This window comes from Notolepis coatsorum (genome assembly GCF_963971535.1).
Source record: "Notolepis coatsorum genome assembly, chromosome: 10".
Lineage (NCBI taxonomy): Eukaryota > Metazoa > Chordata > Actinopteri > Aulopiformes > Paralepididae > Notolepis > Notolepis coatsorum.
This window is the reverse complement of record NC_140174.1, coordinates 71,970,690-71,987,022: the sequence shown is the minus strand read 5'-3', so window position 1 is coordinate 71,987,022 and position 16,333 is coordinate 71,970,690. Positions and strand designations below refer to the sequence as shown.

Below are 16,333 nucleotides of genomic sequence, written 5' to 3'. Positions count from 1 at the left end.
CAAGAGACTCCGGTATCGAATCCCAGTCTCAGCATTGCCTTCGGCTTGGGCCGGCCGTCGTACTGGCTCATTTGGCAGAGTCAGCGGGTGGAAGTCGATGGGTGGGGATTGGACGTTGTGGACAGCGACCCCTACAACTCGGTTGGGTGATGCCTGCACAGCAGAGACAGGAAATGGCGGGGTAGTGTGAGCCTCCCATGCGTTACACCTCGCCAATGAGAGTCCACGCTGGCAGGCAAAAAGATGTGACAGGCTGCCTCCTCGTGTGCCGGAGGGAACACGTGATGCAAGGCTTCTATCCTCTCTACAACCGACCAGTGGGGGGCATAGTCGAGCAACGTTCAAGACAGGGGAGGGGAGAATTGGATACACGAAATTGGGATGGGAGAAAAATAGAAAATAAGGAGAAAAAAGTGGATACAAATTATATATATATTTAGTTACCTAATGTATTTAGTCAGCTAATAATAATCCATACTGAGTTGTATGTTAACCTGGCCCTAGCCCTATTTTCTGAAAATCCGCCTAAAAATACATACCTAAGTAAATGGAAGATTGCTCCACTTCTACAAGGTCCACTTGCATGTTCTTGGTGTCTAGGGACATCTATGGATCTCATGGAATGTATTCCCAGTATCAGAAATATTGTGTCTGTTAATAGGCTTGAGTAAATTGTGATGAAACAAAGGAGAATATAACAGTGACAGTGAATAACAGCCATGAAAAACTGTTGGCTACATTTGAAAAAAAAAAACGCAACATTATGTCATACAGTGTAGAGAGATTGATTTATGACCTGATGTCATCTGCGGTCGGGCTAAAGAGGTTAATGCCATGAAACAGTTTAGGTCTCAAATTTTTTAAATAGTGGATATCAAAACTCTTTTTGGGTGGACATTGAATTAACTGGGGTTTGTGGTATGAATTCTTACACACTAGATACTGTGCTATACAGTAGCTGTACCTACAGTATATAGCATTAGTTAAACTTTACTGCATACACCGCATGCAGTGAATTACTTCTGCACTATTCCACTCCAAAGAGGAATTGCTTTGAAAATTCTCAAGTTTAATTCTGGTAAATTAGATTTTTATTTTATTTTATTAGGGATCCCCATTAGCTGGTGCGATAGCAACCAGCTAGTCTTCCTGGGGTCCACACACAAAAAAAACATACAAAAACAATCACTATTGCAAAAACTAAATTATTAAAAGTCAGTACACAGGAGTAAATGATCGACAACTTCTGTTATGGTTAGCACTGTGTACAATTTGTGGCTGCGCTTTCTTTTCTTTTGTTGGGAGTGTCTTTCAATTTTAATCCTGTACTGTATCTCAGTCAATGTTTGTCGTGAGTTTTATTTTCTGCCTAGAATAAAAATTTATATATCCTGGATCAGAAATCTAAGGAAATTAAAATGGTAATATGGGATACCCCTAACCACTTCCTCACCTTTTTTCCCTAATAGCGTTCAACAGCCGGTGTAACATGGTACCCAACGGGCGCTGCAGCCATTTCTGTTTCCCCACTCCTTCCTCCAGCCGAGTGTGTGGCTGTCCTTATGGCATGAAGCTTCAGGACAACCAGCGGGACTGCATCAAGGACGACTCTGTGGCCCCACCTGATACCAGCTGTGGTGACTACGCGTTTGAGTGTGATGAAGGAAGATGTAGGCCCAACTCTTACCGATGTGATGGCATTGCTGATTGTATGGATAAGACTGATGAGGCCAACTGCACTGATACAGGTGTGTGTGTACGCGCATGCGTTCATGTCTGTCTGTCTGGGGATATCTTAACCCCTTAAGCCCGATGGGCCCGGTATAGGGCCGAGATTCATACAGTATCACGCCATAAATCTATCAATACAGAATGTATTCATTAATGTTGCGTTTCTTTTTCAAATGTAGCCAAGAGTAAAGACCCTAACCCTATCAAAACAGCAGTCAAAGTGTATATTTTCAGCACTACGTTTGTTTACCAATGATTTTAAGTGTTATTATCTCGGTGCATCCCGGCGGAAACCGGATGAATTAGACACAAGGAAGTGACGCCGTCATTCATGTGTGTAGTCCAGGAGACCCAGGGCTTTCGATGGACATAGACATTTCAGCTGGAGCTGCTTGATGTGAAAAAAAAATTCTAGCGTAATTTTCGTGATTATATCTCACGGGTCGAACAAACCTGAACGTTATTGCTATAAAATAGAAAGTAATTAGTTTCTTTACCTTTCTGTGAACGTCTAGAAAAAAACACGTTGCAATCTGAAGAAAAATGGCGGAGCAATGGACATTATAAAAAAGTTACTGTACTGTAAGTACATTTCATTCACGGTCTTTGCTGCCCTGTGACGGGCGCCTGGTGGTACTAAATCCAGATTGAACTCTGCCATTGGAAAGAGGAGATTTGGCCCGATACATAGATGTATGACATGGCCATAATAAGGTAATGTATAGGCCTGATATTCAATATTCTATATTCATATTTAAAATCATGTGTCAAAATTGTGTCATGTGGCACAATTCTGTACTGTATCTACAAAAACCCCTGTAAATCTGCCCTTTATTAATTTACTTCGATTTCTTGTACACTTGATCTCAAGCAGATGCTGAATGAGCTCAGTGGCAATATTTCACTTTAGGTCAATGTTAGCATGGTGTTATTCACCGTCAAAGATGGAAAAAGAAAAAATCAATAATAATAATTTATATTCTCCTATGGTTCATTACAATTTACTCAAGCCTAGTAACAGACACAATATTCCTGACACTGGGAATACATTCCCTGAGGTCCATAGATGTCCCAAGATACCAAAAACATGCAAATGGACCTTGTTGAAGTGGAGCAATCTTCCATTTACTTAGGTATGTACTTTTATGCGAATCTTCTGAAAATATGGCTAGGGCTTAACAGGTTAAACACTTTATTTCACAAATACATTTAATTAATACAAATGTACAGGAATGTGTCTTGATGACAATGGTGCAAAGACATAACAAGAACTTACAAAGTTACACAGTATGACAGACACACATTGTACAGTGGCAACAGGACCTCACATACTGTGTACAGGGACAGCATGTAATTAACCCAATCATATATTACGATAAATACATATATATTTCTCTACCTTCACCGTCCTCCAGGAATGACCTGCTCTCCACGGGCGTTCACCTGCGATAACAAGCACTGCATCCCGTCCAGTTGGCGCTGCGACGGCAACGATGACTGTGGTGACGGCAGTGATGAAGCCAACTGCCCCACTCGCCTCCCTTCCACCTGCGCCGCCGACTTATTCACCTGTGGTAACGACAGGTGCATCGCCAAAACCTGGGTGTGTGATGGAGACAACGACTGCGGCGATGGCTCCGACGAACACAACTGTAGTAAGTAATGAGGTGCTGACTCCACTTCCAGAAAAGCACCCAAAAGTTTAAACATTTCTTAAGGTATTGGTTTCAGTTTCCGGAAAACCATTGAAAATTGTTAGATTGAATTATTAGAAGTGAACATTGAGGCTCATCGACAATCTGAGGCATGGAGTTTAGGTATACTCTTCCTCAGACAGGACACGCAGGGGCTTACCCCAACACATCTCTACCCCAATCCATCTTGTTGCTTGTTGAGGCTATGGGTCCCTTTTTACAAATACAATTTATAAATATAAATTGGATCAAACGCCAACCCTCCAGTATCAGTTTGGACACTCAAACGGAAACTCAAATTTGTTAAATATCTGTATGGCTGTATTTGCTGTACATGCATACTGATTAAAAAAAATACTCTTTACTAGATTCTGTAAAACTTATATGAACTTTCTTTGAATTGTATCTGACTGGCAGATTCGACCATCACCACATGTCCTCCTGGCTACTTCCTGTGCCCAGAACACCGTTGTATCTTCAACTCCTATGTGTGTGATGGAGACCAGGACTGTATGGACGCCTCCGATGAGAAGGACTGTGGTAGGACTCATTATTAGTTACTTTTAGTGTTACCTTTAGTGTAGGATTTATGTAATAAGAAAATGTGCCTTCTTATTGGTTAAAAAATTATGTATTGAAAATAAACTTTTGATAATTATAAGGAATTTCTAAGTATGGTAAAACAAAAACAATTATGAAGAGCCCAGTATTTTACAACAATACAACAAACCATCGTATTTGAAATCCCCAAACCAGCTGTAAAGTAAACAAACAAAAATGTGTCTAAATGTCTTACAGGGGTTTAGGGTTCTTTTATTATTTTTTTTATCCACTTTTTCTCCCCATTTTCTATGTCCAATTCTCCCCTCCCCTGTCTTGAACGTTGCTAGACTATGCCTCCCACTGGTCGGCTGTAGTGAGGATAGAAGCCTTGCATCACGTGTCCCCTCCGGTACACGAGGAGGCAGCCTGTCGCATCTTCTCACCGCAACAGTTCGAACTCTCAGTGGCGAGGAGTAACGCGTGGGAGGCTCACGCTGCCCCCGATACTTCCTGTTTTGACCTGTGACCTGTGACGACCTGTAGGAGTCACTGTCCACAACGTCCAATCCCCACCCACCGGCTTTCCCACCCTCTAACACTGCCAATTGTGTTAGTATGATGGCCGGCCAAGCCGGTAGCAACGCCGAGAGCTGAGCTCGATACCAGCATCTCCTGCGTTAGTGGCGAGCGCCTTGCCCACTGTGCCACTCAGCCGCACGGGTTTAGGGTTCTTAAGGTTTAGACAGGTACAAGTGTGTACTGTACATTTTAAATGTACACAGTCAATTTCGCAGAGTCAATTTTACTCAAACTGAGTACATTTGACTCAAACTGAGTAACATTTTACTCAGTTTGAGTAAAATTGACTCTGCGAAATTTATTGTGTAGGAAACCTGTTTCATTTTTGGATTAATAATAATAATAATAATAATAATAATAATAATAATAATAATAATAATAATAATAATAATAATAATAATAATAATAATAATAATAATAATAATAATAATAATAATAATAATAATAATAATAATAATAATAATAATAATAATAATAATAATAATAATAATAATAATAATAATAATAATAATAATAGTTATTTATGAAGCACTTTTCACGCAATAAAAGCAGAGTGCTTTGACAAAACAAAAAATTAAATGTACAAATACAAATTAATAATGAAAAGTTACTAAATACAGTTAAAAGCCAAATTAAAAAGATGTGTTTTCAAATGCTGTTTAAAAAGCTCCACTGAGCCCACCTCTCTTTAGGTAGAGTGTTCCACAGTTTCGGTGCATAATAAAAGAAAGTTGATTCTGCCATTTTTCTGTGGGGCACTTTAGGGACTTTAAAAGACTTGCTTCAGAGGACCTAAATGTTCTTGAAGGGGTGTAAAACAGCAGAGACATGGCTAAGTCATTTAAGGCACAAGTAAAATAACTTTAAAATCAATTATAAAAGAGACAGGGAGCCAATGTAGTTCAGCTAAAACAGGAGTGATATGCTCTCTCTTCTGTGTTTTCCTTAAGTCTGGCAGCAGAGTTTTGAATCAACTGTAATTTCTCAATAAATGTTCTTGGTAGACCAGTAAAAAGACCATTACAGTAATCTAAACGAAAGCATGAATTCGTTTTTTCAGCATCCTGCACTTTGGCAATATTTCTTGATTGATATTTTAGTAGTAGTTATAATTGCAATAGTGAATAAAACAATATAATTCTTGTGTCTCCTTTTATTTTATATCAATGTTCTTTCTGTTCCCTCTCCCCTCTTGCTTTTCATCCTGACCTGAGACCTCTCTCTCCTTTTAGACTTCTCCTGTGAGTCCTATGAGTTTGCCTGTGCCAGCGGGGACCAGTGTGTCCACTCCAGGTATCAGTGCGATGGAGTCTTTGACTGCAGGGACCACTCTGACGAGAGAGACTGTCGTAAGTCACTGACGCATCTGTAGGGGTGGGAATCAGCAGAGGCCCCACGATACGATATTATCACGATACAAGTCAACATCTGCAATAAAAAAATATATATACATAATCTGTATCTAATAAAATAATGGTGTCTGTCTGTTCATTGTAAAAAAAATAATATATATATATATATATATATATATATATATATATATATATATATATATATATATATATATATATATATATATATATATATATATATATATATATATATATATATATATATATATATATATATATATATATATATATATATATATCTTAACACATTGAGTGCCACGCCCCTTCCGGGAAGTGACCTGGCCTTGCCGTCCATTAACCCCATGTAAACGTAGTTGTAGTTTGTAGAGCTAAACCTATATTTTATAGTATAGCTATGGGTCTAATAACGCCGTTGAGTGTCAGTGAGTTGCTTCCAGTCAACGTGCAAAAAACTGATTATTTTTTCATCCGTACATTTCCGTTTTGAATATGAATATAGTTTGGGTGCTTCCGAGTCATTCCAAGAAAAAGACGCGAAAACAGTGTTTTTGTGTAATTCAATAAACACGTTGTCATTTTTCGCCTGATCATCGAATCTTCCTGAAATCAACGCTAGATCATCATTATTATCCTTCCTCGTGCAAGCATGCAATGTGGTTTAGACCGGCGCGCCCCCCCCCCCCCCCCCCCCCCCCCCCTGCTGCCACCAACGGCACACAGCCACACACACACACACACAGAGACAGCGTCGATCGGGGTAGAAATAAATATCAGATCTATGATCAGATTTATATATAGTGTTCTTACCTTGTATCTGATGTAATGCAAAAGAAATGATCCAATTATCTGATCGCCATTCCAGTTATCCACAGCGATCCTGTCTCCGACGTTGTTGGGCATTGCACAATAACGGGTGGGGTCAGTTGTCCAAACCATCCCTACAAGCGTGTGTTTTGCCGGAGTGTTTAGGACCCGCCCCCACGCCGCAGCTCGGTAGAGAAAAGAAACTACCCCGTTCCTAATGGAGTGCAATAATGGCCGAAGGCGTTAGAGGGCGGTATAAGGGCGTCTGCCAGCTCAGACACACTCGGAACAGTATGTATGCACAAGGTGCCCCGCTGTTATTATGAATGGCAATAGCGATTAAAAGAAATACTGTGAGAAAAACGTAGATCTACGTTTCCGGCACTCAACGGTTGGGCGACAGAAACGTAGATCTACGTTAACGGCACCCAATGTGTTAAATATCAATACTTGACGTCACTGTATCAATATAATATCGGCATGCAAAATATCACAATCGGTTTCCCCCCCACCCCAACTGATTTGTATATTCAAGCTATGTAAAAAAAAACGAAACAAAATAATCATCATATCATAGGTTTTAATGTGATTTTTTTACGTCATTGCATTTACAATGCATTTATTTGCAGAAATAAACTGCACTGTTATATTGTATATTGATTTTTATTTGTGGAAAAAATTTAAACATGACATTTGTGTAAAAAGGCACTCATCAGGCACTCATCAGAATTTACTATTTAATGGCCAATACATCCTATTTTAGAGTAGCACTTCTTCTCCTGAAGTGCTTAAAAGAACACACTGACATTTTGGGAAATTAGTTTACCGTCTTCTCCAGAGAGAGACAAGAAGATAGATACCAGTTTCCTCTCTGCGTTCAGTAGAAAGCTATCTGGCTGCATGTTAGCCTAGCTTAGCACAATGAATGGAAGCGGACATGACCGGTTAGCCTTCGGGAGAGGTGTTAGTTGGACAATGCCTAGGCTAACCGGTCATGTCCGCTTCCATGCATTGTGCTAAGCTAGGCTAACATGCAGCCATAGTGTAGCTTTCTACTGAACGCACAGAGAGGAAACTGGTATCTATCTTCTTGTCTCTTTCTGGAGAAGACGGTAAGCTAATTTCCCAAAATGTTGGCGTGTTCTTTTAAGTATTTCTTTCCCTGTTGCATCTTGACTCAACAACCAGTGCAAAAGCACTGCCTTCATCGGGGTCCTCTAATCTTCCCCAGCCACACGAGGGCCAGGCCTCTGTCACGACGATGAGTTAATCTAACGTCTTCCTTCATCTAACGCCTCTTCCCCAGCCACACGAGGGCCAGGCCTCTGTCACGACGATGAGTTCATCTAACGCCTTCCTTCATCTAACGCCTCTTCCCCAGCCACACGAGGGCCAGGCCTCTGTCCATGACGATGAGTTAGAGTTAATCTAACGTCTCTTCCCCAGCCACACGAGGGCCAGGCCTCTGTCATGACGATGAGTTCATCTAACGCCTTCCTTCATCTAACGCCTCTTCCCCAGCCACACGAGGGCCAGGCCTCTGTCCATGACGATGAGTTAGAGTTAATCTAACGTCTCTTCCCCAGCCACACGAGGGCCAGGCCTCTGTCCATGACGATGAGTTAGAGTTAATCTAACGTCTCTTCCCCAGCCACACGAGGGCCAGGCCTCTGTCATGACGATGAGTTCCAGTGCCAGGTGGACGGCTTCTGTGTCCCCGGCCCGTGGGAGTGTGACGGACACCCGGACTGCGAGGACGGCTCGGACGAACACAACTCCTGCGCCCCCGTCACCTGCCGGCCAAACTACTTCCAGTGCGCCAACAAGATCTGCATTGCCCAGAGCTGGCTGTGTGACGGTGACAACGACTGCCGGGACAACAGCGACGAGCAGAACTGTCCCACGCCTCCGTTCAGGTGTCCCTCGGGACATTGGCAGTGTCCCACCGACCAGGTGTGCATCGACCAGGACAAGGTGTGCGACGGCGAGAGGGACTGCCCCAATGGAGCGGATGAGTCGCCTATCTGCAGTGAGTCCCCAAACTATTTATGAGACTTTGCTTGATGGCAGGTAGAACATCAGAACAAATGTAGAGCATTTTGAATGATACTTAAGACATCAAGGTCGTGCTGAATTTGTTAGGAATTTGACAAATGTGAAGCCTTCAGACAGAGAACAATATAAGTCCCTTTTGTGTTGACCAAATGTGTGGTCGGTTCAATTATTTTAGAGGGCAAATGCTCCACATCATTTTAAAGTATACAACCACTAATGTCTCTATGAATTTATGTAACACACTAATATTGTCTTAGGATAATAATATTTCAAAGTCATACTCGCATTAAAAGCATCTTATGTCGCTCCTCTACAGACCAAGACGACTGTGTGCTGAACAACGGGGGCTGCAGTGACGGCTGTATCCAGGGGCCGTTCGGGGCCCAGTGCACCTGCCCCTCGGGATTCCAGCTCCTCAACGACTCCAAGACCTGCGACGACATCAACGAGTGTCTGATCCCCGGCTTCTGTAGCCAGCAGTGCTACAACGAGAGGGGCTCCTTCCGCTGCTACTGCTCCGATGGCTACCTCCTAGAGCCCGACGGGCGCACCTGCAAAGCTGCCAGTGAGTAGGGCTCAGCGGGCTGTGGCTCATTCCATACGAGTCTTGTGAGGTTGTGGGTTTGAATCCGACTCATTACCGTGTCATCCCCTGCCTCTCTCCTATCGTTCCTGTCACTCTAACACTACATACTATTCAATAAAAGTAGAAACATTTAGTGAAAAGAAGAAAAGCAACCGGTAAGCACCAAGCATACAGTATTAATCATTGAAATTACACTTGATCCCCCAGTGTAGCAGTTGGACAACCTGAAACTGAACAGTCATATGACGCGTGCCATTATAGTTACACCCCATTCAACCTGAAACTGAACAGTCATATGACACGTGCCATTATAGTTACACCCCATTCAACCTGAAACTGAACAGTCATATGACACGTGCCATTATAGTTACACCCCATTCAACCTGAAACTGAACAGTCATATGACATGTGCCATTATAGTTACACCCCATTCAACCTGAAACTGAACAGTCATATGACGCGTGCCATTATAGTTACACCCCATTGAACATGTTTGTCAAATGATCAGTATTCGATTTGCAGCATCAGCTGTCTGTCGGATCTCGTAGGTTCACACCTCATGTTATGCAACACCTTATCTGGTCATTATCAGTTATTGGTCTTGGAAGGTAAAAGAAATGTTAACCAAGATTCAAGATTCAAGAGTTTATTCATCACATACATACCAGGGCATACAGTGAAATGCGGTTGGCCATGCCCACTACGATTGTGCAATAAAACAATAGTAATAGTAGTAATAATAAGATAACTAGAATAGACATGGTAAATAGACATGTTAATAAATCGCGTAAAGGCACTAGATCCTATGTACACTCCTATACAATGTTTCAAGTTTCTTTAATATTTGTCATACAGAAGTACAGAATACTTTTATACAAAATGCTTCTTACTGTTACGCTCCAGAGACTGTGCAAGACAAGATAAGTATGAAATAATGTGCAGTTTTTCTTCTATGTCCCTATGCTATACTTGCTGTTACTAACTATACTATGCAACAGTCAACAATAACAAGTTCTTAACCTAACTTACAAGTCAAATTTTGCCTACAAATCACAACGTCTCTTCCCCCGTCAGAACCTGCGCTAGCTGTGCTGCTGGTCAGCAAGCGCAGTCAGATCGTCGCCAACCGGATCTTCATCAGACCGCCCCAGGTGCACCCGGTAATCAGCGGCTCGGCCATCGTGACGGTGGACTTTGACCGTGTGACTTCCAGGATCTATTGGGCCGATGCCTCCCAGAAAAAGATCTGGAGTGCCTTTCAGAATGGCACCGACAAGCGGGAGGTAGAGGAAGGAGGTGTTAATTCAAGATTGTATTCAAGATATTCTTTGAATGCTTTATACTAGGGCTGTCCCTGACTAAGGATTTGTATAGTCGACTTCGATTGGCCGAAATTTGCAGATAGTCTACTGGTAGTCGACACATTTCTTTTTAAAGTATATATATATATATATATATATATATATATATATATATATATATATATATATATATATATATATATATATATATATATATATATATATATATATATATATATATATATATATATATATATATATATATATATATATATTTGTATCATTCCATTTGAGCTGTGGGGGGTGCTTAATGTCTGAAGGAGTCGACTGAAGGCTTCTTGTCCTCTGCGAAAGCATGCAATTGGTCCACTGATGGATACATCTTGATATTTGTCTACTGTGTTCATTAGATGGGTGAAATCCTCTTTCAGTGACTCTGTGCCCGTTTCTTAGGCAGTTAGTATCTCTGGTATGCGTGCCATTAGCATTAGCCCCGCTTTTAGGCCTCTTTGCTTTTAGAAAGAATGATAAAAAAATATATATTTAAAAAAGAATATATATATATATATTTGCATTTGACTACGGCTCCTTAGTTTCGATCTATTAGTCGACTATTTGACTAATCGGGGTCAGCCCTACTTTATTCTATATATCCACAGTCCTAGATGAAGTGCCTGATCAATAGTATTGAATAATAGAAAGGCAACCAATCAAATTGTCATCCACGCTCATTGCATTTCATACTGTAACTGTCTCTCAAGAGATTTTAGCACATAATTTAAGACCAAATGCTTTATGAAAATTAACTATAGTAAAACTATTGTGCAATGGAACTGCTATGTTGAATCTCTACAGTATTTCTGTGGTAAATCTATAATGTGTATATCTATACATAGTGTTAGATTTGGATCAATCAGCCACTTATCACCTCTCTCCATCGTTGGCTCATGTAGTTTCTGCGTTGTGTTTATTTCTCCGATGTCTCATACTGGCTGTACAATCTTTGTCATTCCCCTTTAATGCAATCCGTAAACCTAAGAATTCGACACTGGACAGCGTAGTACCTTTCTTGGATCGTTGTTTATTACATAAACAAAAGCCTCAGATGTTACCCATTTCGTATTGTCCTTGAAAAGTCTTTGATGGAACACTAAATTCATTATTCTATCGTCTCTTCTGCTGTTTAGTCCAATGGTGGCTGAGGCCTCGTCGTTAGCCAAAACTCTTCTCCCGTTAGCCGAAGCTAATGATGATGTGTCATCTCCCCTCCCTCACCGGCGAGGGTGAGAGAGGGATGAAAGTCTCTGATCCACGTCCGCTCGCGTCAGCTTCGTGTATAGATCTAATTTACACCCGGAAGGAAACTCACATTTATAATATTCATCATCATCATTATCATCTCGGCATATCAATGACAGGCCCCGCCCATCTTCTTGTTGCCATGTGACGCGCTGTCATGGCAACTGCTGTTCACCCTTCACACCCATTAAACGTCTGTTTCTAGTGGTGTCAATGTCTCTCTCTCCATTCTGCCTGCTCACAGTCCTTATCAGTTGTTATGTGCTGAAACGACCTCGGCATGCACATTGCACACACCCTGCTCGCTGCTACCACACTGACGGCTGCTAAACACACGACTCTCTCTGACCGCCTCCACCACCACATCTACCTCTCTGACCTGGCACCTCTAGATGCTGTCATCTCCCCCAATATATACATTATATACATTGAAAAAACCTCGACATGCTTCATAGGTATATTATACAGATGGAGCAGACAGATCTGTCAAACATTCCACCGGTGGCAATAGAGAGGTGTAGTCTGACGTCACTTTAGTTTCCCACGTGGTCCACTGATTTATCATTGGGAAACTGTATTATCGGCTATTGTAATAATTCTGCCTCATGAACATTGACAAGCTTTCCATTTTTGTGCAAAATGAGTTCCCTTCTATCACTAACATTATTGTTTAAGCATTTTTGGTTGAAATGAAGTTAGTTATAAGCTTTTAAATTTGTCGTTAAAAAAGAACTACACTTACCAGTAGAACGCCTGTCGTTCAGTGCTGTTGCCTAATACAGCCAGGAGTCTATGCTGTGGTGACGTCAGTCAGCAGCGCCAAAGTGAAGTGTAATTCCTCAGTGAACTAAAACGTAAACATTGTTATTTTGCTACTTTTACGATTAATTGCGAATTTTTTCATGTTGAGCTATAGATTGTGGATGAATACACACAGAAAGGTACACCATGCCAATGTTCATGCTTTATTTGTTTTAAACGAGACGATTTAGAAATGGGTCCATTGGAAATACATTGCCATTTCAAGGAGGGTGGACCGCGCGAGAAACACCAATGACGTAACCACTACACCTCTCACTGACACTGTCTTGCTAGGTTCAGTGTGGACAACACTTATACTGTCTTGCTAGGTTCAGTGTGGACAACACTTATACTGTCTTGCTAGGTTCAGTGTGGACAACCCAAAGCTGGCAGGTTGGGGGGGAAAAGAAAATCCATATCGCAGTATAATGACGCAAAGTCTGTGTGAAAAGGGCTTGTGATTATAAAAAGAGCAGCGGAGTAGACTGGCTCAGTGAATCGCTGCTCTTTTATAATCACAGGTAGAGCTGATAGCTATGTATGATATGTACAGTTAGATTATACAAACAATATTGTAAAAATTATAAGATTACATTATGGCACAATGTTTCACCTCACTACTCGTTTATTCACCTCGCCTCAATCTGTCTTCATCTTTCCTGATCACATTAACAATGACCAATTACAGTCCCCACATACCGTCTCACGTACCGTAAACACAACAACACTACTTAGAATCATGTTCCAACTAAGATCTGCTGAAATGCATAGATATTGAGAGCACAAATCCTCGTGTTGTTGATGAATCGAACAAGCGAAATCCAGTCGTGAGAGACAAATCGATTGTGGGTGTAACCTGGTGTAACCCGAGCTACTGGTTGAGTATTGTTAATACCGGGTAACTACCTGCCCACCGTTTTGCCGACAGTGGCAAGGGCGGCGCTCTACTGTGCTCCATCTGTAGTTTACTACTACTAGTTCATTTTTGTATGTGGAGCTTTTTCATTTAGGTCCCACTTGGGTAGTTGGAAATATTTTCGAGCCCCATCTAACCTGGTTGTAGGCTAGAATACATTTTAGGCTACAAACTTGCCATTTCCTCTACCACTAACAAGACAAGATTAACATAACAAAGACACAATTATAGTTTTATATTTTATTTTAAAATGAAGAAAAGCTTGGCAAATGATCCTGTGCCACTGTGAAATAATTAGGCCTAATACAAAATGTAGTTGTAGGCCTACAGTAGGCTACTTCCCTGAGTAGGAGATTTATTTGCATTCAAATTTGCCTAATAATTATTTGCCTAATAATTTGCCACATGTTGTTGCAAAATGTATTTAGGCTTCTGAATGTGCTCTGTATAAAGAATAACACATGACAGTCAGTTAATTGTTGTTGACATTGACGTTTATCAGTTTTGGTAGGCTAAATTAATATTTTTCCTTTTTTGGTGCTCCACCTGCAGTACGTCCGTACCCCACTAGGGGACACACTTTGGGAACCACTGGTCTACTCTATGATTGATTGATTGAGAACTTTATTAACAGATCGCAGAATGGGTACAATACAGTACGGCTCAATACACACGATTGTTAATGGGATGCAGACCAGAGACAGACTTTTGTCTTGTTTACTAACTTTACATCAGGGACTCCCATTTTCAATTCATAATGACATTAATGACATATGCAACATACAGATATATATCTTGATATTTCTGAAATACAGGTATACTGTTACATTTGTGACATACAAGATATGCAAATATACAGTACTGTTAAACAGAGATCCTAACCGATAATATATACATACGAGGGGGAGGAAACTACATTAGGAGGGGGTGGGTGTGTGGGTTTGGACATTTACGGGGGCCAGTTTCGAATGGCAGCCTCCCGTAGGTGCTCTTTGAGAGCGGTTTTGAAGGTGGGTAGGGATTCCCATTTTTTTACGGCTGTGGGTAGGGCGTTCCACATAGGAACAAGAGTTGGGTAGAATGCTGTGCTAGAGGGTAGACACACGCTCCCTGTGCTCCCGATGCCAATCTTATTATACTAACTTAATTGCTTGCCTAAATAGTTGACTAATGTCACTGTTGCACTGAAACCGCACTGCCTGCTTGGACAATTCGTTTATTGTCGGATTTAATATAAATATCATTTATTAAATGAGTAAAGGACTACGAAGCAAAGGCCCTCCCGACACGCTTGCAGATATACAGCCAAGACGACGGATACGTCACACGCCGCCAACAATCATGACAGACTCAGCGGCAGGGACGTGCACAGGACTTTAGAACGGCAGGTGCCCAAAAAGGAGAAAAGGGCACCAAGTATGAAATGTAATTTTTGGGGTTAATACAAGTCTATGGTACATTCAGTTTCACCACTAGATGTCACCAAAACTACATAGTGTCCCTTTAATAACACAATATGTAGCCTGCCTCGCGAGCGAGAGAGAGAGAGAGAGAGAGAGAGAGAGAGAGAGAGAGAGATAGAGAGAGAGAGAGAGAGAGAGAGAGAGAGAGAGAGAGAGATACGTGATTTTACTAGCAGACAGGGTGGGGCTGTGGAGGGGTGATCCGGCGACGTGTTTCACGAGAGCCGCGCATCTTGCAAGTGACCGTGAGATGAGAATGTGATAAGGCATAAAGTAAAGAGATAATGCAATGCCACCGCGGTATGAATAATAAGAAATGTAGTATGGGGGAAGTGCAGTGTTGAGTGCCCGATTTGGGGTGGTTCTCTCCTCTTTGTGTGCCTTTGTCCTTGCGGGTGTTCTGCCGGGGGAGCTTGTGGACGCGACAATAGTGGTGGTTGTAGGGTGTTTGAGCTTGTAGCGTTAGTTAGCTCATAGCTATCGTTAGCTTCTAACGGTGTATACACAATATGTACAACGACACAATGATCAAACACCTTATAAATACTATTGTCATGTCCATAAGTTCCCTGGCAGAATACTTGTGAGGACGCGGGTATACAAGGAGGAGAGAACCATTTTAAATCGGGTATTCATGCTGGCTAACAAGCTGGGTGTCAGGATGTTGTTAGCACTTGAGCTTGTAGCGTTAGTTAGCTCATAGCTATCGTTAGCTTCTAAACGGTGTATAGACAATATGTACAACGACACAATGATCAAACACCTTATAAATACTATTGTCATGTCCATAAGTTCCCTGGCAGAATACTTGTGAGGACGCGGGTATACAAGGAGGAGAGAACCATTTTAAATCGGGTATTCATGCTGGCTAACAAGCTGGGTGTCGGGATGTTGTTAGCACTTGAGCTTGTAGCGTTAGTTAGCTCATAGCTATCGTTAGCTTCTAAACGGTGTATACACAATATGTACAACGACACAATGATCAAACACCTTATAAATACTATTGTCATGTCCATAAGTTCCCTGGCAGAATACTTATGAGGACGCGGGTATACAAGGAGGAGAGAACCATTTTAAATCGGGTATTCATGCTGGCTAACAAGCTGGGTGTCGGGATGTTGTTAGCACTTGAGCTTGTAGCGTTAGTTAGCTCATAGCTATCGTTAGCTTCTAAACGGTGTATACACA

The 16,333-nt window shown here is 41.4% G+C and overlaps 1 protein-coding gene across 1 annotated transcript in view; it reads left to right on the top strand.

Moving 5' to 3' along the window:
• lrp2b (low density lipoprotein receptor-related protein 2b) overlaps positions 1 to 16,333 on the top strand; it is a gene marked incomplete at its 5' end in the record, with an annotated part of 304,974 nt that overhangs the window by 106,243 nt on the left and 182,398 nt on the right. Inside the window, 7 exons of the mRNA XM_084323212.1 lie at positions 1,470 to 1,748; positions 3,147 to 3,386; positions 3,843 to 3,965; positions 5,780 to 5,896; positions 8,376 to 8,753; positions 9,096 to 9,344; positions 10,440 to 10,648. Of these exons, the coding sequence (XP_084179338.1) occupies positions 1,470 to 1,748; positions 3,147 to 3,386; positions 3,843 to 3,965; positions 5,780 to 5,896; positions 8,376 to 8,753; positions 9,096 to 9,344; positions 10,440 to 10,648 (1,595 nt within the window). The remainder of the gene's footprint in view (positions 1 to 1,469; positions 1,749 to 3,146; positions 3,387 to 3,842; positions 3,966 to 5,779; positions 5,897 to 8,375; positions 8,754 to 9,095; positions 9,345 to 10,439; positions 10,649 to 16,333) is intronic.